Consider the following 20938-nt stretch of genomic DNA (forward strand, 5'->3'; position numbering starts at 1 on the left):
AACGATTTAGATCAACAAGCAAATTCTTAGATATGTGAACTTGCGCGCAACCTCGCGAGTAACAGAAAGCTGCTCTTGTACATTGGTCCGTATGTCACCGAAAAAAAGTGGAAAAGTTGATATGCACTGCGCGGGAGTCTGGGAGTTTCGCACGGCGCGCTAATATCTATTTTTTAATTATTTTTTTTTTGCTGATTTGTTTCTTACCTCTCCAAAAAGGAGGAACTGATCACAGTCTGGATTAATCTGATATTCCTGCACCGGGACATAAAGTGAACATTTTACATGACAGTCGTACTGAGGTCGCTGACTACTTGTTACGTAACTTGTTGGACCGGACAGTCACTTTTGATAGGAGTTGTGATCGCTCAACGCGGAACGTACATGTGAAATTCTTGAGTCGATGAAGTTGCTGAGGAAAATAGTTGGATATGGAACAATTGTTGCCGGATTGACTGGTATTACAGCTGGTCTAGTGTACGGACCAGAAGAACTGAAACGTGAAATAACTTCCAATGGTTTGGTGAGAGTTGCACGGGCTGCTCGAACGGTGTGTACCTATGCCTCAATTTTTTAGTTCATAGAAACGTTTATTTATTTATTTTTTCATTTCCAATCAACTAAACAGTCGGTAATGGCTTTGCCAAGAAGTCTGGTGAGCGCGAATACCTTGCTGCGATATTTCCACCACGAATCCTTTTACATGCTTTGTATTCCAGGTGTACATGTAACACTGACTGGTGAAAGAGTAGAAATGTCTTGTAATACGTTCAATCCATTCCCTTGGGGTGTAGTAACATATTCTAAAAAGTGTACTAGTTGTTGCTGTTTAATCAAGGGGTGGGAAGAAGGTGGTTTTTTTTTCAACAGGGCGCCCAATACTATCATAAGGAGCGCCATACTAAGGGCATTGAACAATGTACAGCCACCTCAAGATCAAAGAGGTGGCTGCATGCTGCTGATTGCCATGGCCACCTTCTCACCATAGCTACCTCCCATCAAACAGTCTTCACATTTCCCCCTTATTTTAATCCCATTTTAGTCTTTGCACAATGACCAAAAACTGCAGATCCCAACTGCCCAAATAACCTCTTGAAAAAGGCCAATTTATCTTTAAATGATCAAATGGTTTGCCTTCTTTTAGTTTAGGTTTTAACAGTATGTGTCAAGGTATTTCTGTAGTTTCTAAAGAGTTCAGGGTGGTTTGACATGTTATCACTTTATGTTTTTTATTTTCTTCTCCCACATACTTATAGTTCTAAAGTTAACCCTTTAACCCTTAAGAGTGACTAACATCTAATTTCTCCTTACAACATCACCCCTGGATCAAACATTAAGGTCATGAGAATAAGGGACATGATTGATGTCAGGGAGTAAAGGGTTAACCAATGATCTTGGACCCAATTTAGCAATTGGAACTCACTGAAATGTGTTTTCTTGTTGTGACCCAAGGTGATTGTTATTAGTTATGACTACAAAAGAACGCTTTGGGGAATAGACAGAAGTTCAACTAAATATTTAGAGCTCAAATCTCAGGTGAGTGATGGATACAGACTGTTCCCCTTATGATTGATGTACACCTGGCAGTACCAGTTTTGCTTTAATGACTCCTTACATCTACTGCTCCCAGTTACTTCTGAAGTGTCAATCTCCATTTTAGTAGAGTAAATAAGACACTTAAAATAAGTCTCTTTCACTACAAAAGTAGTGACCAGGAATGTGTGGTGAGCTATTATGAAGCCCTAGCAGAATTTAATTACTGGATCTTATAGGCTATAGTTTATCATCCTTCTCCTATAGACAGCACAGTGAGATAGGAAATTCATAGACTGGAGTCTGAACTGTTAAATACCAGGCTTCTGCATCTCCTGAAGAGGATGTGTTCAAAAATCCTTTGCTACATTATTACCTTTATTTCCTTTCACAACCCTGGTAGGGCCACCACATTTTTGTGTATTATTTTGTGCTCAATAGGTTCATTTGAGATCTGCTGAGAGTCTGCGAGACTTGTGCTGTATCAATGGAGGAGCTTATATCAAAGTGGGTCAACATGTTGGCTCCTTAGACTATCTTTTGCCCTCAGAATATGTACAGACCATGAAGGTCCTTCACAGTGATGCCCCACAGAGCCCCCTTGGTGATATTTATCACGTTTTAGAGGAAGAACTAAAATGTAAAGTAAACCAAGTCTTTGCTAGCTTTGAAGACAAGCCCATAGGAGCTGCGTCATTAGCACAAGTTCACAAGGCAACACTACATGATGGTAGAGTGGTGGCAGTTAAGGTACAACACAGAGATGTTCAAAAACATGCAGCTGTTGACATGGCAACACTTGAGGTTAGCTCCTGAATCATTACTTCAAAATAAAAATTAATGTAGTAAGTTATTTGTCTGATGAAGTATACTACATGTTCGAAAAAAAAAGTCACCAGAGCAGTTTGGAAACCTTGACTTGCTGCATTTCCAATATTTTTTAATAAGTTTGATTGAATTTTGACTAAATTTTTTCTAGATTTTAGCTGTAGCAGTTTCATGGTTGTTTCCAGAATTCAAGTTTATGTGGCTTGTGGAGGAATCTAAGAAACATCTTCCTCTTGAGCTTGATTTTGAGCATGAGGGACGAAATGCTGAAAAGATTGTGCAGTTTGTCAAGAAATTTCCATTTGTTAAGGTTAGTCAGTCAGTGAGTTTTTCCATGGAAAGGAATCACCCTTTTCTTGAAACCTAAAGGCTGCCCTTAAAGATAAGTTGTCATTCTGCTGTTCAAAAATTAACTGTTATGTCTAAGTATACTTTCTTTTTATTTGTTTCATTTAAAGCAGTGAAGATGGATGCATGTTTGTTATTTGAATTTTTCACTTCTTCTTTAAAGATTCCTGAAATATATTGGCAGTTTTCAACCAAACGTGTGTTAACAATGGAATTCTGTGATGGGGGAAAAGTGGATGACCTTCCATATATGAAAAGTCACAAGATATCCTCTGATGAGGCAAGTTCAAGCTTCTTTCTGAGTGGATCATTTTCTTAAAGGTCTAGAATTGCATATGATGGGTCCTCTGGTTCGTAAAAAAAATTATTATTTAAACTGATTTGGTTCTCATTCCCAGAATGCCAGCAATTTCAATTGGTGATTTACATTTTTGTCATACAAAAGACAGCTAAGAAATATGCAAAGGTTAAATGCTCATGAGCAAAGTTGTATGTGTTGAGTCTCTCGTTTTACTTTGTTCTTGTTGTTGTAGCTGTCTCGGTTTGTAGGAGGTCCCTGATCTCCTGCTCATGAGAGGTGAGGGTGTAATAGACAACATTGTTCACTTCCAGATTCAAATTTTTTTCTTTTATTTCTCTTATTTATTTATTTATTTTTTAATCAGATTGCCTACAAGCTTGGCCTTCTCTATAGTGAGATGATATTTGTTAATGGATATGTGCACTGTGACCCTCACCCAGGCAACATTTTTGTCAGGCGGGATCCTAGCAATGGGGTTGAGATTGTCTTCCTTGACCATGGCTTATATCAGGTATGGGAGGTCTTAAGTCAAGTGTATCAGGGCTTACATAGTAGGTGAAATACTACGGATATGGGCTTCCTCATTATTTTTTTTGAGGTTTACATGTTCTGATATATGTTTAATTAGTATTATAGAATCGTTGTTGTTCATCGCAGTTATGTAGATAAAGATGTAGACTCAGGCTATTGATTATAGTGATCATGATGTTTCCATTGGTGTACTGCTTGTCTTCTTAAAGGACTCTTTGATAGGGGGTGAAATAAAACGTTAACATAATAGTTTGCAGGGCAGTCAAACAACCAACCATCAATAAGTGGCAATGGATTAGTCAAAACCAAGAATGGTCAAGGAAGGAGTGGATTAGATGGAACGTATATGAATAATAAAAGGCTCATTTTTCCAACTGCACACACCACCTCCTTTGACTTTCCCTACGCAGACGTTATCCAATGAATTTCGAATCAACTACTGTAAATTGTGGCAGTCGCTGATCAAGTCAGACTTGGAAGGAATCAAACAGAGTAGTAAGGTGTTGGGTGTGGAAGAGATGTACGGACTTTTGGCCTGTATACTGACCGCAAGGTCCTGGGACGTAGTCACGACAGGCATAGATCAGGGACCAGTCACTGAGGATGAGGTTTGCACGGGTTCAATGTATCATTGGGTAGAGATACGTGAGGAGAATTTAGGCTTGGTACATCAGTAGAGGAGGTTTCTTGTTCACTGATTTCCATTCGAATTGAAATTCTGCGTGGCGAGAGGAAAGGCAAAGAAGCCACTGGGAAATTCTTGAACAAGGACTAGAGCCAAACTTGCACATTATTGAATGAAGTTGCTAAAAGCGGTACTTAGATTGAAGTGATAGGCTTCTATTGGTAATTATCTCTAAAAGTCTCCCTTCACTCTTGAACTCTTGAAGCTCTGCCACTTAGACAAGTGAGGAGAATCATGAAAATTATCAGCGGGGAGATATCTTTAAATTCTCACTTTAAGCCAGCAAAAAAAAATTGGGGGGAAACTCGCTGTAAGATCTCAAGAGTTGATTCAAACAAAATGTATTTTATCTTCCAACAGGCGGAGCTTATCCGAGTGAACGCAGCCACATATGTTACAGAGATTACGGAGCTGTTGAACCGTGTTCCTAGGCAACTGCTGTTACTGTTAAAAACAAACGATCTGCTACGGAGTATAGACTACAGACTGAATACCAGCGCCACATCGCGCTCGTTCATTACAATGTCACGTTGCTGTATTCGCGCTGTAACCAAGCAACGGCTAGAAAATTGTCACGGCTGGGTGGAGTGGGTCCAAATTCAAGCAGATTCTACCATAAACCACCTCAGAATTTCACTATATCAGATGTACGCTTCTAGTGTTGTTTTATCGTTCAGAAGACTTTTAACAAGACTTATGGGTGGAATGCCGTTTCTTTGATGACTGAATTCGTAATATTGATAATGAAATGGACAAGTTTTTGGCGTCCCTGATATATGAATGTTTATCGACATACATTAGCTCGCTGAATTATTGAAAAGGTGAAAGAATAAAGGTGGTGTTGCGTCGGTGGAAGGTAGAGCAAGATAGTTTGGTTTTATCACTGAGTTGTTACGTTGAAGAGGTGATTTGCGCCGATTGAGGATTGAAACAGTTTAAACTTCTGTGACCCTTTGTAAAGCCTAACCTATGCTTTTACGATAAAACTGAAGGCAAAGAAATAGGCAATAAATTTATCCGTAATTGGACGAAGGGTTAGGTTATTCGTGTTTTAAATAATCCGGTCTAAGACAATATAGTTTATCAGAAGCTTAGAACCTGTCCCACATTCACACCAGCAAAACATGTTTAGTTAAACCGGGTTTAACTGAATGAAGATCAGAAACAGAGAACTGAAAACTGAATTTTCAATAAGATTCAAGTAATCGCTAACTTATATTTTCGGTGTGCTACATGTGAAGGCGACAAACATCGGTTCACGCAGCTTCTATGCAAGGAGAAAAAAATTTTTAAACCGTGTTTGATAAAACAGCATTAAAATATGGTTAAATTATTTCCTTTTGGTCATACACATTTTAAGGTGGAAGTTGACGTTGTGGTTGTATAGTCCATCACAGATCCTCTATGGTAGAATTCCTACGACACTTGGTCTGTGACCCGAATTTGAAGTCCTACTTGTCGCATGCCCTAAAGTTGGAACCACGATATCAAGGCAATGACTTGATTGTCAGCGCATGGTAGTTTTTGCCAGTGATAATTTGCTCCTGAGTTTTTCGTCCGTTAATAAGAAACCACAACACGGCGCGAAAATTGGAATTTCACGGAATTCACAAGAGATGAAACTCGTATCCCAACAGTGGTTGTAAAAAAATATTTCTTCGATTTCACTGGCTTTCATTCAAATTTAGTTTCCATAATTCGAGATAACTTTCGCGTTCATATTATTTTCGTTGCAGTAGTTCACGGTTTATTCCTCTATTTCTTTTTCATTTTAAAAAATTGCGCATCATTTGTAGTGAAGCCATAAATTTTATTGCTCTCTGTTTTCATTACCTGTAGTTATTCAGTTAATCACTGTAGTCCTACGTCCATGTGATAGATTTTTCGTTGCCAGGACACGAGTATCCTTCAAAGCTATGAGTACAAATGAGTTACAACGAGATTTTTAATTGACCCAGTTTTCGCTGTGGGGCATGGAAAACTCAATGGAGTGTTTCCTTTTCACTCTTTTACCCACAGGCTTGCTTGTGGGCTAACAGTAATGAGTAAATTTTACCACTTTCTAGTCCCTGCCTGGATACAGAGCTTGATTTCATGTTACTATTCACTAATCGGCAAAGATATGTTATGCAAAGTTGAAGTGTCATTTTCTCCAAGACTGCTAACAGTCTTTGACCTTTGTCCTTGTTGGATTTCCCTGATTTCTCAGGGAATCTCGTAGATTAGCAGTTGTTAAAACAGCTTTTCGCCGAAGTGGAGGCGATGCGCGAAGCAGCGGGGTAAATACCCACCGCTAACCACCGACACTGAGGTGAAATTTTTTTTGTCATAATACCTAAAACATAGGTATTATACCAAAAAAAAGATGATTTAAACTCATTCACTCTTGCAACAACTACATTTTTTCGGGAACAAGTCCCTCGCGGGTTGCTCAAAGGTCAATAATAAAGCCGGTATATTCTGAGTTTGAGTATTCAATCAGAGCGCGCCTTCAATACTATTCACTGCTTTATGCATCGTCCGATTCGAAGGATTTAGAAGAAAGATAAACAGATGCGGCTAGTGACTCAATTAGGAGCTTTACTGAATTTCCCAGAATTCGTCATAACTGCCAAGGAGAGCTGACCACATAAAGTTCTGATCAATGTCCCTTTTTCGGAGCCCATATCAAGGCTCGCACGAGGAAGGGTTCTCATCAAATTTTTTGCATTTTTACGACGAAGGAGCCATGGTGGAAGAGCAGTGACAACAAACTCGTGCAGTTTGACCAGTCTCATTTTCTATCTGTTTCTTGTACTTTATGGGTATTGACATACTATGCTTGAACAGACCCTGTGACATTTTACTAGTGTACTTTAAGACCGTTGACTTTTAATCCTACTATAACATGTGAGAATGGTTTGAAGGAACACGAACAATGATTGGAAAATTTGTTGTGTCTGAATCTTCAAGCATTAGGTGCAAATTATTGTATACAAACGGCTTAGTCCAACTAAGTCGACATTTAAAACAACTGGCAGCTGAGAGGGAAGAATAACCATGGGTAGCTGCTGCATTAGCCTACTTTCTAAGCAACTTTCACAAAAACACAATGCCGACACGGCCTTTCTTTTTATTTCGTAGCTTGCAGCCCTTAATGTTACACATTAAAGTTTCGTTTTCAGAAACAGATGTGGGGCTGAAACCCGCAATTTGCCCTCTTAAGCTAGACGATCAGCATCTCGAGGCAAACTCATGAGTTTCCTTCTCTGTGGTGTGTTTCACACAGTTGGTGATTAAAATCAACGAGTGTGATCGTTGGATGTTCTGTACGGCAGAAGCAGGATTCAGGCGTGAGGTTACATCGAAATGTTTTTCAAATAATCACAAAGTGTCCCTTTGTCGTATCTTGAGTCTTGCTCTCTGACGAATCACTCTCAAAAGGCTCGTCGTTTCTAGAATCTCTTGGAAAGAGAGGGTCTATGGCTTTTCTCACAAGGTCTTTAGCTAGGTCTGGTAATAATGCCCTAAAATATCACAGAAGAGGAGTCCAGTTTCCAGAAATACTCTGATCAAGCTAAAGCGACATACCAAGATAGTTATTCATGTGATTAAACCTTCTGATAGCATAGAAAAATTATGTGATATTAAACCAAGTATTACATTTTTATTATTTAAACATCTAAATCCGTACTTGTTGTTGATATTAAGCAGTGAAATTTCTTGTTAACAAGCGCACAGGATATATGCAATTGGAGGCACCGTTTAGTTGCGAATCTCCAGGCGCCTTAAGTCATGTGGCCTTGAAAATATTTTTTTCCCGGGAGACTCTTCAGGGTCGCACGTTTTAGCAAATCTGAATTGTAAAATTCGCATAGTCGAGTAATTTGCAAAGTAGTTGCAGTTTATGAGTTGCTGGGAAAAATTGCCCTGCACACACAATGATCAAATTGATCAGGAAGTGCAATCATCCTAGTGAGTTCTGTCCCTGAAAATAGCTGTTGTTGGGAATAGTTTTCACTGACAATTGTCCTTATCAGGATCTACCCCACATAGAGGATCAAACCACACCTTTGGTTATTTTATATGTAATGAACACTTCCTACAACAAATGGTACTTACTTTGCACAAGCAGGAGCCCCATTTACTTCCAGGAGCCAGACATGAAACTGGGCATCAATCATAAAGTCAAACCCAAAGAGTTGAAAACTGTGATAACTCAAACCTTCCGTAGTCAATTCCTGAATATTTAATAAAATTTTGCTTTCAATAAGTTTGTTTGATTAATAATTCAGCTCTAAACAGAAGTCAAGGCTCAGAATACCAGCATTTCAAGATTTGGTTTCAAGTTCTTTTGATAAATAACCACAATGAAGATTTCAAATTTAATCAAATTCAATTCAAATTTACCTAGCTGAAAATAAGCTGTTTTATACCTATCTAAACTCCTTTTGTGGATATGAAAGCAATCTTTGCAGTTATGAACACTACTTAAGCAAAAAAAAAAAACAATTCAGGCCTGTATGGGATTTGTTAGCTCAGTTGGTAGAGCACTGCACCAGTATCGCAGAGGTCATGGGTTCAAATCCTGTACAGGCCTGAAATTTTTTTTTCAGGCCTTCTTTTCACTACTGCCTAAGAAGTGCTCATAACTGAGAAGATCACTTTCATATCCATGTCTTTATCCACAGTTCAAATATATGACTTTCATATATTCACAGTCGTTTAAACTCCTTTTGTCCCACCAAGGGCTGACATTTCACAACTCAGCTCATTTAAATGTTGGTTTACTTTACCATGACAATTCAAGAACACATTTTCATCATGAACCAGGTAACCCTTGACAATCACAACATCTATTGTCTTTATTTAACATTTAAGATGTAGGTCACATTTACACTGACTGAGGCAGAAATCACAACAAGCATTGTCGTACTATCAAGAATTCTCACCTCTTTGAGCCCAAGCAGGCATTTCTTAACAATGGAATTAATCTGAGGTAAGATTGTCGTAGCAAGAGAAACACCAAAAGTTTCCTCTAAATACCTATATACATAGAACATAATGGCAATAATTAGTAAGGTTGAATCCTAAGACCTTAAAAATGTGACCTAAAATATGCTTCTAGCAAATGAAATTTATACACTTATCAAGTCAGCAGAAGTGAAGGTGTTTACCAAAGACAAATTACAGTTCTCAAAAATTAGTAAGACAGCAAGTGCATGTTGCACCAATACAATTGCAATTTACTCTTATTTATTTAGCATTATTATTATTTTTTGGTATCTTAAATCTATTTGACAAATAGATTCCAAATTGCCATGCATCTGTTCAGTCATAGATCACAGATGACATCAAAATGAGGTAAGAACAAAAAAGTGGCACACGAGGCCCAGCTGAGTGTGTCACTGATGTTCTTACCACATTTTGACATCATCTGTGATCTATTACTGAACAGACACACAGCAACTCGGAATCTATTTGTTTTATATAATAAAGAATTAAAATATACGGAAAAAAAATTTTAATGATGACATCATCTATATGTCTGTCCTCCAATACATCAGAAGTAAGAACCAATCAGAATGCTTGCATAATTGAGCTTATTATATAAAACCCAACAGATACCTCTGATTATTAACACAAAAGGTTCTTACCTTGAAAATTCACCATAGAACATTTCATTTCCTTCTTCATATAGTCCAAAATTACCAGAGTATTCCTCCTGAGAATAAATAACTAACACTGCAGAGGATTGGATTTAACTTTTTGAGAGGAAGACAGCCTAAAAATACCAAGTACTGTTACATGGAGTAGTCTGTGCCTGCAAATTATCCTTATGAGCAACACTGATGGCTTAAAGGTTTTTTTTTTTATTTTAACTCAGGTTTTCCTTGTCAGATACACCACAAATATAGAAAACTGGACTAAAATGATACTGAAACTGAAGGCAGAGACAGAAAAAGTTGACCTGGTCCAAGAAACTTGTGTTACATGGAAAATGCTAAAATGCCCATGAAAGAAAGAATGGAGAAAGGAAGGAAGAGGAGAATGGAGGAAAAAGAAAGATGGAAGGTCATGTAATCAAATCCTTATAGACTGAGTTGGGCTAAGCTGAAGGGGAAACATTTAGTTCTTGGTCATGCAGTCAGTCTTAACTTACATCCAGCCCTCCTACTCAGTCAATAAGTACACATTATTCACCTGTATACAATGATTTGTCAGATGACTAGTGATATTTTTTAAGTTATCAACATCATATGGTTCAGATGAGGTTCTTAGGACTCCTTCTGAGAAAATATAAATGGTGTATGTATGATCCAGGAGGACCCAGCACCTGAAAGTTAGTTAAAAAAAAAAATTTAAAGATCTTGAAATATAATTGTTATTGTTATTCTGTGCAATTTTATTGATCGGTTGATTTCAATTGATCCACTTAAACATTGTGGGAGAGATATTCAAATGAATATGACTGTGCATCATCCTTTGCATTCATTTGATGTTTCTGAGTGAAGAGTAATCAATCAAACTCTGTAAGAAATCTTCCATTAATGTGAAAGATAATGATGAGTTTCCGAAGATGACACCTAACATCTGTGTTCTTTACACAGACTTACAATGTGCCACTAAGTGAAAGATGGAATAAAACAATGTTTCAGCACTGACCTTATATCAAATTTTCTGTTTTTATCCAGCAACAAAGGGTTTTCAATGTACTTCTGTACCACAAATCCTTGTGTCCGCTCATCAACAAAAGCCACAATTTCTTCTATGTCATTAGAAATGAAAATGTCCTTCCCTAGTTTATGACCATATAGAAGTATAAAATTCATATTAATTCTGATTCCTTCAGCACTTGATTTCTGGTGAAACATTTTGTTAGAATCTTTATGTTAAGATCTACTGAAGGGCTTAAAATAATATTTTAATATTTCCTAGAGGTAGTTTCAATATTTGATCTGAACATTGAGAATTCACTTGTCAGGTAAACATCAGAAAAGAGGGATTGTTTACATTACATTGGAGATTACTAGAAAACAACCTGAGAAAAATGAAATGAAAAATTTTTATACAGTTTGACTTGAGTGTTGGTTCTCCTCCTCCTTTAACTACCTGTAATTAGCTATATATAACTCCACTTGTTTCAAAAAGTCTACGCAACAACAATGTCACCTTTAGCTCCAGATGAAGATTTTGCAATCCAGACTTTCTCCTTAAGGCTGTTGGCAAATGCTTCAAGCTTCTCTCTTTCATCCACATATTTTGCACTGAATTTCATTCTTGAGTCAGATTTTGATTTAAGTTGTGCAGGTAAAATGATAAAGGAAACAGGAATCCATTGATAAGTTTCAGCCTCACTCTGTGTTATTGATCTAACATACCTAAAGGAAAAAAATTGCAATTTACCTTTACATTACAGCCAGTAGAGCCTACTTTTTTCAAGGAATTTACACACATGGGGAATTCTTTTGATTAATCAAAGTGTTTTTAGTGAATTCAAAAAAGTCACTGTTACAAATTTGATTACTAAAGCCAAAAAACTGAGCAAATGGCACTCCTTGTAAAAACTGCATGATTTCATCTTTCATTTGTTCAAATGCAATATCATCCAACTTAATCCACTTACTTCACTAAAGGTACCTTTTTACAGAGAAGATTTTCAGAACCTCTGTAGTAATTGACTGCTTGACACAGCCCTGGAACATGACCTACAAACCAAAATCAAAACAAGCCTATGTGAACATTTCTATCCCCTTGTTTATTGCCTTTGTGTTTCATTATAACCTTGTCAGATCTAGGTAAGAAGATGCTTCAATTCTGCACGGTCTATATTTCTCTAAAAGACCAATTGCAACTCAATATGTGGTGTAACATTATGTTGCACAATTCTGTGCCTCAAATCCTTTTCAACCATGTGCATCGTAAAACGACATGAAGGAATTGGTCTGATCTTTACAGGGTTTAATACAAATGTAAATACCTAGCCTTGTATAATCTAGTCCTTTCCTTTTCCTCTCTCCAAACATCAAGTTGAACCGTTCGAAATCTTGATGAACTTCTCTCCATTTCGTCTCCTCCGATGATCCTTCTAATAACAGGTTTTTAACACAATTATACACTGAACTCTCCTCGTCTCGATTCACTAGTGTGTACATTGCTAAAATTTTAAATATGTGCAGCAAAGCGAATTCATGTTACCCGCCATTTTTTTGTTATTAGAGGACGCCATTATGAATATTCTTAGAAACAGCTGGACGCTTAGCCGGAAGGCTCAGCTGAGCATCCCTTCCCCCCCGTCTCAACTTTCAAAACTAATGGATTTTAAAATGGTTTGGTATATAAATGTTTACAATCAATAAGGACAGTGGTGAGCAATCTACAAGGTCAAAGAAACATAAAACAACGAGAAAAATTTGATACAAAAATTGATCGAGGAAAGAAAAACCAAAACAGAAGTCACGAACAATGAAGAGCTGCGAGAAGGACTAAAATAAAGAGAGTGTTTTGATGCAAAGCGAAAACCAACCAATCAGCAAGCCACTTTTATCTAAATTCTCCAGTCAGGAGAGACTTGGCTGCAGGCGCGCCGAGCAGTGGCGGGAAAATCGTAAACTAGACTGAAAAGCTACCTCAGAAACCAATTACCATTAATTTTTCACTTATGAAGCAAATTTAAGTTCAACTTCAGATGTTTTCCATTCTGACTTCACTGATTAATTGAATCTTCGATAAACATACGTCACAGATACACAACAGTCTTTGCTAACAAACTACTACTCCTGCGAATTAAAAGGTAGGCCACTTTTTCTTTCATTAGATTCAAGTAAACTCATCCTATACTTCAAAATATATTTAAAAGAGTTTAGAGCAAGTGTAAAGCAAGTGTCCGGAAGCTTCAGCAGTCTTAGGCATTCGAAAGAAAGCAAATAATAGGATATTTCGGACAATGTGAAGTACTAGGGAAAATGCACTTTAGGGGAAATGGTGTTTTGCCCTGATTCAGCGGTGTAAACCAAAGTGAACTGCACATGGAAGGTGTTTTCAAAAAGATTTCGTCGAGCCAAAGCTTATGGTGTCTAAATTACAAATATCTAGTCTATTACCTTAGAAATTCCACTTATGTTCCATTTCGCAAGAGAAGATGAAATGATTTTTCAGCATTTTGCAAAATTAACTTCTCGACTTTTTCCTTACTTTGTCAATTACAGTTTTGTTAATAAATTCGAAAAGCATAATTGGAATTAAAATTTGGGACACGACTTACAATAGTTCATCTTTATTTCTTTTTGTTTCAGAGTGAATTTGATCTGCAAAGAACATGGTGAGTACTTTTTTCTGATATGGTGAAACAAAGTTTTGAAATTAGTTTCTTAAAAATCTTAAGCGCCGCATTAGCTTGTAATTTGCTGTGGAAGAATCTTTCTTTTGCGACCAGAGACACGAGGTGGAGGCACAAGAACTTAAACTTTGCTACAGGTACTCAGAAACCAGTAATAAAGATCACAATATCAGATGAAATACTTTTCGATACTTAATTTTCGTGTTTTCAGTCTTCTGGGGTGGAAGTAGACCAAGCTGTCATGGATGCTTTTAATGACATCAAGCTGAAGAAAAGGCATGCATACGTGGTAATGATGATCAAAGACAAAAAGAAGATCGTCGTGGAAACCTTAGGAGATAAACTTCCTCTAAACTGCTCTGAATCCCGAAATGAGGATATATTCAACAGCATGAAAAAGTCTTTTGGAAACGAACCTCGTTACATACTTTTTGACTTCTGTTTCACCAGACCGAATCATACTACAGCGCAGAAGTTAGCATTAATCAGTTGGTAAGACTTTTTCAAAAAAATTTTGCTGTATATCCAGTCCTCCTAATGCCTTTCGTGCGAGTATAATATACTTTTTAGCCACATCTTTTATAGTTTCATCTTCTTGGTATCCTGTAAGGAATTTTTATTTGTAAAGAAGACTCAACCGATACTTGTGAACACATCCAATTCTGTAAAGAAAACTTTTTGAATAAGTGTAAAGAGCAATCGCGCACTCTTATTCAAGTAGTAAAAGCACTATAAAAAAAAGTTGAGAAGTCATTACCATTATTTTGATGATGATTATTATAATTATCTTTATTTTTAAGTACGGAGTATCTAACTTCGAAGAAGCGCTGGAAATCTAGTTTTTCTGCGCCGGGATTTTAATTCTTCAAAAAGATTTGTTCCTCCCTGATCAATCCGTATTTCTTTTGGTGGTCCGTGAACTTAAAATTTTTTGATCCACCTGAGGTGTGTACGATTTATTTTTGATGATCGCTCGAACTCCTTGCTTCAAAAATACTGAGACAATCTGTTTCCTCCACCTTAAGACTTAAATACATACGTTTCATTCCTTATTATCCTTTTACAATAATAACAATAATGGTGATGATTAGATGATTAAATGATAGATGAGTTTCGCACTTAGCTAAGACATGATAATTCTTCATTTTTGTATTAGAGTTTGATTGCCCATTTCTTGTTCTTAAACAGGTGTAATGATGATGTTGCAATCGGCAAAAAGATGATCTACGCCAGTTCAAAAGATGCGTTGAAGAAATGCTTCACCGGACTGAATATCGAGTTCCAGTGTACAGACCCAACTGAATTTCAACACGCAGAACTGGTGAAAGAAATGATCCATAAAGACAGGGTATAAACCTGATAACACTTTGGGAGTCACTTCTGAACCCTTACTAATTTGGCTTTTGATGGAAAATCTTTTTGCTGTAAATTTAAGGCATGCATTAAAAGATTAGAGACCTTTCTTTAGAAGAAGTTACCTTAATTCTGAAACAACTGCTCGTACATTGTTGAAATATTGCTTCTGTTTCGTTTGGCAAAATCCACTTTCCTCATATTACTGATCATCTTGTTGCGTGATCTATAAAAAAATAAAACAACTTCTATGCAAGGAAAATCAGTGTGTTGTTTGTTACTTTAACTCTGAGAAACCACCGAAAAAAGGTGTCATAGACATTAGGGCTGTTTCTGTTACCATTCAGTTCAACCTGGGTTTGAGTCGAGTGGTTGCATAAAACGAACTTCACCGCCGAAGGACCCGAAGCTCTCAAGGGTTGTTAGCAGATAAATTCAAGTCAAGTTTCGAATAAGTCAAGACCAAGTTTCTGCCACGGCCCTTCACCTTCGTTTAGTTGCTTTCGTGGTTCTTGACAATTTTTGCATGAATCAGCTAATTGTTTATGTCACTGGCCATTCCAGACCAAAACACCACGCCTCAAGCTCGACGTTGCCCATAAATGCATCATGAGGATTTTTCTCGACGCCCACTTTCGGTGCAGAGGAAATCACTGTCACTTCTCTCTTTACAAGTAGGCCATTCATCGTACTATATACAGTAAGTGAGTCACGCAGGTCGAAGTATTGAGGTACGGTACATTTTAAGATTACAGTCTAACCTGTACTCTCGTACTAATGGGTCATCCTGTAAAGCGGTCGTTTGTCAAGGACCCGAAGTTGTTTCCCCCTAATCATTGCAATTTTCGCCTCTATTAAGCAATGTGGTCACCTTTGAGTGACTTCTAGCGGCCTTTTTGTTTTGTCTCCCACCTGTATTGAACGGCCACTTGAAACGAAACCACTAAAATAAAATTAAGAAGGATCTTTCAATTAAAATATAATCCATGTTTCTCTCCCAAACCTTGCGAGCTAATGTACCAATCATGTTTGAGGAAATTGTGATGGTTATGATTATTAGGATTATCAATAAAGGGCAAAATTACTGAGCGCTGATTGCTTGAGAGAGAGGGCATTTTTTTCTTAATCGAGGGCATTTTTAGTAATCAAGAGAGGGCATGATTACCTGTTAATGATTGGCTAATCCGTTGCATTGCTAATCCGTTGCTTCCCAGATAAAAATAGACTGCGCGCGTGATTTTCCTTCGTATAAATTTTGCCCTTTATTGATAAACAAGTAATCCCATGAGACCTCGTACTATTAAGGATTAATTGCACTTGAGTTTTCAAAATTTTCCGAATTTTGGAAAATTTTGAAAACTCTCGTGCAATTAATCCTTAATAGTACTTGGCCTCATGTGATTACCTATACAAATCAGACTTGAAATTATTTTGGCGGGAAATCGATAGCTTGGCACGAGAAACCTGCTTTTGTGTCCCGCCATTCATTGCGATACATCTTTCAAACCAACATGGCGACCGCCACTGAAATCGAAAACAGGCTGAGTGTAGCGAATCTTTTCGAGCTACAAGACAATGAGAGACTCGTGGAGTCTAATTCCCATGTTCCTGGCCGAACTATGTTCAAGGGAAGAGACAGCAATACTTTATCTTTGTTAAATGCATTAAGAGTCGAAGGAGAAGCAGGTTTCTGCGATATCATCCTGGAGGTAGAGGGACGTCAGCTGACAACACATCGTTGTATTTTGGCGGCCAACAGCCAGTTCTTTTACACCATGTTCGGTAGCGGTATGAAGGAATCAAACCAAAAGATTTTGAGCCTGTATTCAGTTAGTTTTACAGCTATGTCGCTTATTCTCGATTATTTTTATACCCGTGAAATCCTCGTCGATGAGGACAACGTTTTAGATTTGCTACATGCGTCGAGTTTCTTACTTGTAATACCAGTGAAGAACGCCTGTATAGACTTGCTCTCCAAACAGCTTACAAGTGAGAACTGTTTTAGCATTCTTCAGGTAGCAGAGCAGTTTGGTGCGGACGTGCTGGCAAGAAAGGCAAAGAATTTTATCAAGGTAAACTTTTCCATTGTAGTAAAGAATGAAGAATTTGCGTCGATTCTGCAAAATGATTTGGTGTCCTTTATTTCTGATGATGAGATTCAAGTGGAGAAAGAGGAGGAGGTTTATCAATGTGTGTTGAAGTGGGTTGAACACGATGAGGCCAATCGTGCCCCTGCTTTACCGGAGCTACTGAAGCACTTAAGAATGGCTTCTCTTCCAAAAGGATTCCTTCAGTCAAGCAAAGAACCACTTTTGAAGGCAGCTAAAATTCTCACTGTACCTGCCCCAAAGAAAGTGAAAAAGAGAACATGGACAAGGAAATCCAGAAAAGCAAAGGATATGAAATCTGTTTTAGAGAAGCAGGTGAGGCCATCAACAGAGATGCATGATGTTCTTGTTGGTGTTGGAACTGGAGACTGCTGTAAAGCATTTTGTTATGATTTCAAAAAAAAGGAGCTTTTTTCCATGGCAGACTTGTCACTCTTTCGGTATGATCGACATTTGGCAGTAGTTGGACGGACCCTGTATTTAGTAGGAGAACAAAAGTATGGAACTGAGGGTGTGAAAAGGGTCAGTGCCATGTGTTTAGATGATACAAAGAAACTGTGTTCTACACCAGGAGTTAAAGTTCAACTTGAATGGAAAGCAAAAGCATCCTATAAAGAACTTGGAGCAAAGGGATCCCTTGTTGCCTTTCATGAGCTTTTGTACTACATTGGTGGATGGCAAGCATCTGGTTGCTGTGGTAAAGTGGAGTGTTACAATCCAGAATTGGATGAGTGGAGTACTTGTGCAGGACTTGATACACCCAGATGTTGGGCTGGCTGTGTGGCAACTGAGTCCCACATTTACATTGTTGGTGGAGGAACAAGTTATAATAGAAATACAACACTTTCTAGTGTTGAAAGGTATGACCCAGATAAGGATTCTTGGTCTTATGTTGCTCATTTGAGAGAAGCCAGGTCAATGCCAGGGTGCGTGTTCTGGGGTGACAAGATCTATGCCATTGGAGGAATTGATCCAAGTGGAGTTCAAACCACCAGCTGTGAGGTGTATGCCCCTAGAATCAACGAATGGCACACCATTGCAAAACTGCCCTACCCTCATTGTCCAGTCAACAATGTTATCATTGTTAAAAACCAGGTTACTGTTCCTCTCCAACCTGAGACCACATCCTTCTCCTGCGATGCTGTGAAGTACAATGTAAGGTCCAACAAGTGGCAGAAAGTGAAAAACCTCACCATAAGTGACAAGATAGGCTCCTTTAACCTTCAAACCATTAAGTTACCACAACTGATTTTACAAAGAATGTGTAAAGAATATTGGCCAACAGATTTCTTTGCAGATTGGAGAGATTCTGATGATGAGGATGATGCCTATTTTGACAGTGATAGCGAAACTTCAAGTTTTGACTGGAATTGGAATTCAGCTAGTGATTTTGATGATTACCATATAGAGTCTGAAGGTGAATTTGATTACTTGTTTTTCTAACCACTGTCAAATTTTCCTAAACCCTGAAGATACAGGTGATGCAGGATATGCCTCTGGCTGCTTTAAATACTCTAACCCCTAAAAACTGTTTTGCATTTTCCCTTTACATTGCCAAGCATCTTTGTGTAAATTGGTTCAGAGAATTTGGGGTTACTACAGAGAAACATCCTTGAGCTTATAGCTTATATGTTGTCGTCTTAAGCTGGCTTTAAACTTAGTGTTAATGTAGGAAGGAGTTACCTGTCAACCACTGAGTGGAGTAAAGGGTTGTGATTTCTCTTTGGATATAACTACAAGAATGTGTAGCCAATGGCTGTGATTTTTTCAATGTTTTAATCTGGCCTGAGGTTGTAGATTGGTATTGAGTTTGCTTGTAGGTCTAGATATGTGATTGGAATTGAGTTGAGTTTTCATAATATTTTAACAAGTTACATAGGACAAGAAAAATTAGCTGGTAGCTGGTTAGGGTTGATTAGTGCTGATTTACTGATTAGCGCCAAATTGAGCTTTCATAATATTCCAATAAGTTGCATAGAACAAGGAAAATTGACTGATTGTTCTCCTAAGGTAATGGTGTTGGTTTAGACTTGAATTTTGGAGCTCTAAGAGTAAGGATGCCTTAAACTTGTGGCAAAGCTATAATGTACTTTTCTTAACTGGTTTTTTCAACTTCCTTGTTATACATTTTTTTTTTGTGATTGAGAACTTTTGCATGCAAGTGAAGAATTGTTCATTAGAATAGCACAAACCCACATGAGCCACCATTGCTCTGTGAAGCAGAAGAAAGAAGCAATTAATCATGTTGAATAGTTTTGTTAAAAGACGTCAGACTACCAGTGCTTTGGGGAGATTTTGGTTGCAGTGGTTAACAGAAGATTTTTTCAGATATTTCACAAAATGTCCCCTGGTTGGTGACCAAGCTTTTGTTTTTTTTAAATCTGCTTTTGTTTTTTAATCTGCAGTCCATTATTTTACTTCAGGTGGCCAAATGGCAGCCTTGTAATGAGTTAAGCTTGGAGCCTTGGCAGTGTTACTGTTAATGTAATATTTGTTTGTGTGGTCAATTGATTTGGTCATGTTTATTGTTGAAGATACTTTAATCAGTTTTATCAACATATCTTTGTTGTAAAAGAGGCTGCTTTTAATTTTTTAACATTTTATTGGCCAATAAAAAAAACCTTAGGCAAAAAAGAGAAATTGGAAGGTGGATTTAGTTATTTGAAATACTTAAGCAGATTAGGATCTCATCAATATAAATACAAATTTTTTTGTCTGGTGTTAATTATTGAGGAGCTTAGTATTTTGTTAATATGTTGTTTGTAATTTAGGACTAAGAGCTAAATAGACTTTCACATCTTTCTATTGCTGGAGAGAAATTAAATGTTTCTCATTCAAAGATAAGCTATTAAATTGGTAAAAGGCTGTATTTACATTTGTTCTACTTGTCTTCATCAGTCAAACCATTTAAAGCTCACACAATCATTATTGGAATATGTCAAATTTCCTCGTTCTCATCCTTCGTGAGGGTAAAAAGGTTGACTTGACTCAGCCTTTTTAAGAGAGATTTCTCCTGGGAAAAGGTAAATAGGGATGGAAATAAATCTGGAAGGGGAGAGTGGAAATAGAGTACAAAACTGATTGGATAAATAGCATGATAAGTACATTAATGAAATTAAAGCTGAGCAAAACGGTAGTCCAGAGGAAGATTTTAGCACTAACTTTTCAACCTCAACCAAAGAGGGAGAGAAAATGCATGCAAGAGGAATTTTAATGAAGGGAAGGTACAGCACTTTCCTTCATTCTGTTAAGCTTATGTTGGAAGGCATGCTAGAAACAATGGTAGACTGAACTTTTACCGAAAACCAGTTCCCCTTTTGTGCTTGAGATGTCTTCAGATTCTTTTTTCAAATCCGGACGCCTTCAACCACAAATCTTTAGTCCTGTTTACTCCGCGGCATTTCTGTGATATCTCATTCAAGCGCGCGCAATATAGACCAGTTTGTATCTAGGATACTTTTACGCAACGACTCTGAGGGCTGCATTGAGAAATGAGCGTTATTGAACTCTCGGTCATTAGACACAAGTGGAGAAAATAGCGGGGGACGGGCAAAGAGAAAACGAGGGAGCTGTTCCCGTGACAATTACATTCGAAGTTCGCGGGCTTTTTTGCCTACCACGACGGACTGGAGGGGGAAACAGGCCATCTCCTCTGATGATCCAAGGCCTTCTTAAATAATGACGAAGTAACATGTAGTGATATAAGATCTTAAGACGTCATTAAGACGTCATTAAAACGGATTTCCGAAAAGTTCTGCACTACAATCATTGACCCGAGAGACCAGTGCCTGGTAAAAGACGTATTTCCTTTTGCCCTTTCTCTGATTATCAAGTAAGTTTCCCTAACAGAATTAGGGTAGGAATTGATATCAGTATTAAAATATGATATTTTTGACGCCTGCACTGCAGAATATTAAGCACCAGGTTCTTCT

The 20938-nt window shown here is 37.7% G+C and overlaps 4 protein-coding genes across 4 annotated transcripts; 3 read left to right on the forward strand and 1 right to left on the reverse strand.

Moving 5' to 3' along the window:
• Nucleotides 1-340: 340 nt before the first annotated feature.
• LOC131792110 (aarF domain-containing protein kinase 1) lies at nt 341-5499 on the forward strand. Its single transcript, XM_059109482.2, has 8 exons — nt 341-550; nt 1453-1536; nt 1975-2337; nt 2513-2671; nt 2873-2989; nt 3375-3521; nt 3952-4149; nt 4587-5499. Exons 1-8 carry the CDS (start codon nt 404-406, stop codon nt 4944-4946), a joined length of 1575 nt encoding a protein of 524 aa, XP_058965465.2. The 5' UTR covers nt 341-403; the 3' UTR covers nt 4947-5499.
• A 1823-nt stretch (nt 5500-7322) lies between these two features.
• LOC131792104 (tubulin--tyrosine ligase) lies at nt 7323-12640 on the reverse strand. The gene is made up of 9 exons (XM_059109474.2): nt 12187-12640; nt 11833-11914; nt 11379-11587; nt 10872-11004; nt 10410-10542; nt 9863-9930; nt 9158-9251; nt 8328-8446; nt 7323-7732 (listed from the first exon to the last, which is right to left on the reverse strand). Exons 1-9 carry the CDS (start codon nt 12359-12361, stop codon nt 7582-7584), a joined length of 1164 nt encoding a protein of 387 aa, XP_058965457.2. The 5' UTR covers nt 12362-12640; the 3' UTR covers nt 7323-7581.
• Nucleotides 12641-12812: 172 nt separating this feature from the next.
• On the forward strand, nt 12813-15150 carry LOC131792022 (cofilin/actin-depolymerizing factor homolog). Its single transcript, XM_066169597.1, has 4 exons — nt 12813-12999; nt 13502-13527; nt 13757-14037; nt 14734-15150. The coding sequence occupies exons 2-4, from the start codon at nt 13525-13527 to the stop codon at nt 14897-14899; spliced, it is 450 nt and encodes a 149-aa protein (XP_066025694.1). The 5' UTR covers nt 12813-12999; nt 13502-13524; the 3' UTR covers nt 14900-15150.
• A 1259-nt stretch (nt 15151-16409) lies between these two features.
• On the forward strand, nt 16410-19875 carry LOC131792097 (kelch-like protein 12). The gene has a single exon (XM_059109467.2). The coding sequence runs from the start codon at nt 16410-16412 to the stop codon at nt 18447-18449; it is 2040 nt and encodes a 679-aa protein (XP_058965450.2). The 3' UTR covers nt 18450-19875.
• The last annotated feature ends 1063 nt before the right edge of the window (nt 19876-20938 follow it).

Source organism: Pocillopora verrucosa, chromosome 7 (assembly GCF_036669915.1).
Source record: "Pocillopora verrucosa isolate sample1 chromosome 7, ASM3666991v2, whole genome shotgun sequence".
Taxonomy (NCBI): Eukaryota; Metazoa; Cnidaria; class Anthozoa; order Scleractinia; family Pocilloporidae; genus Pocillopora; species Pocillopora verrucosa.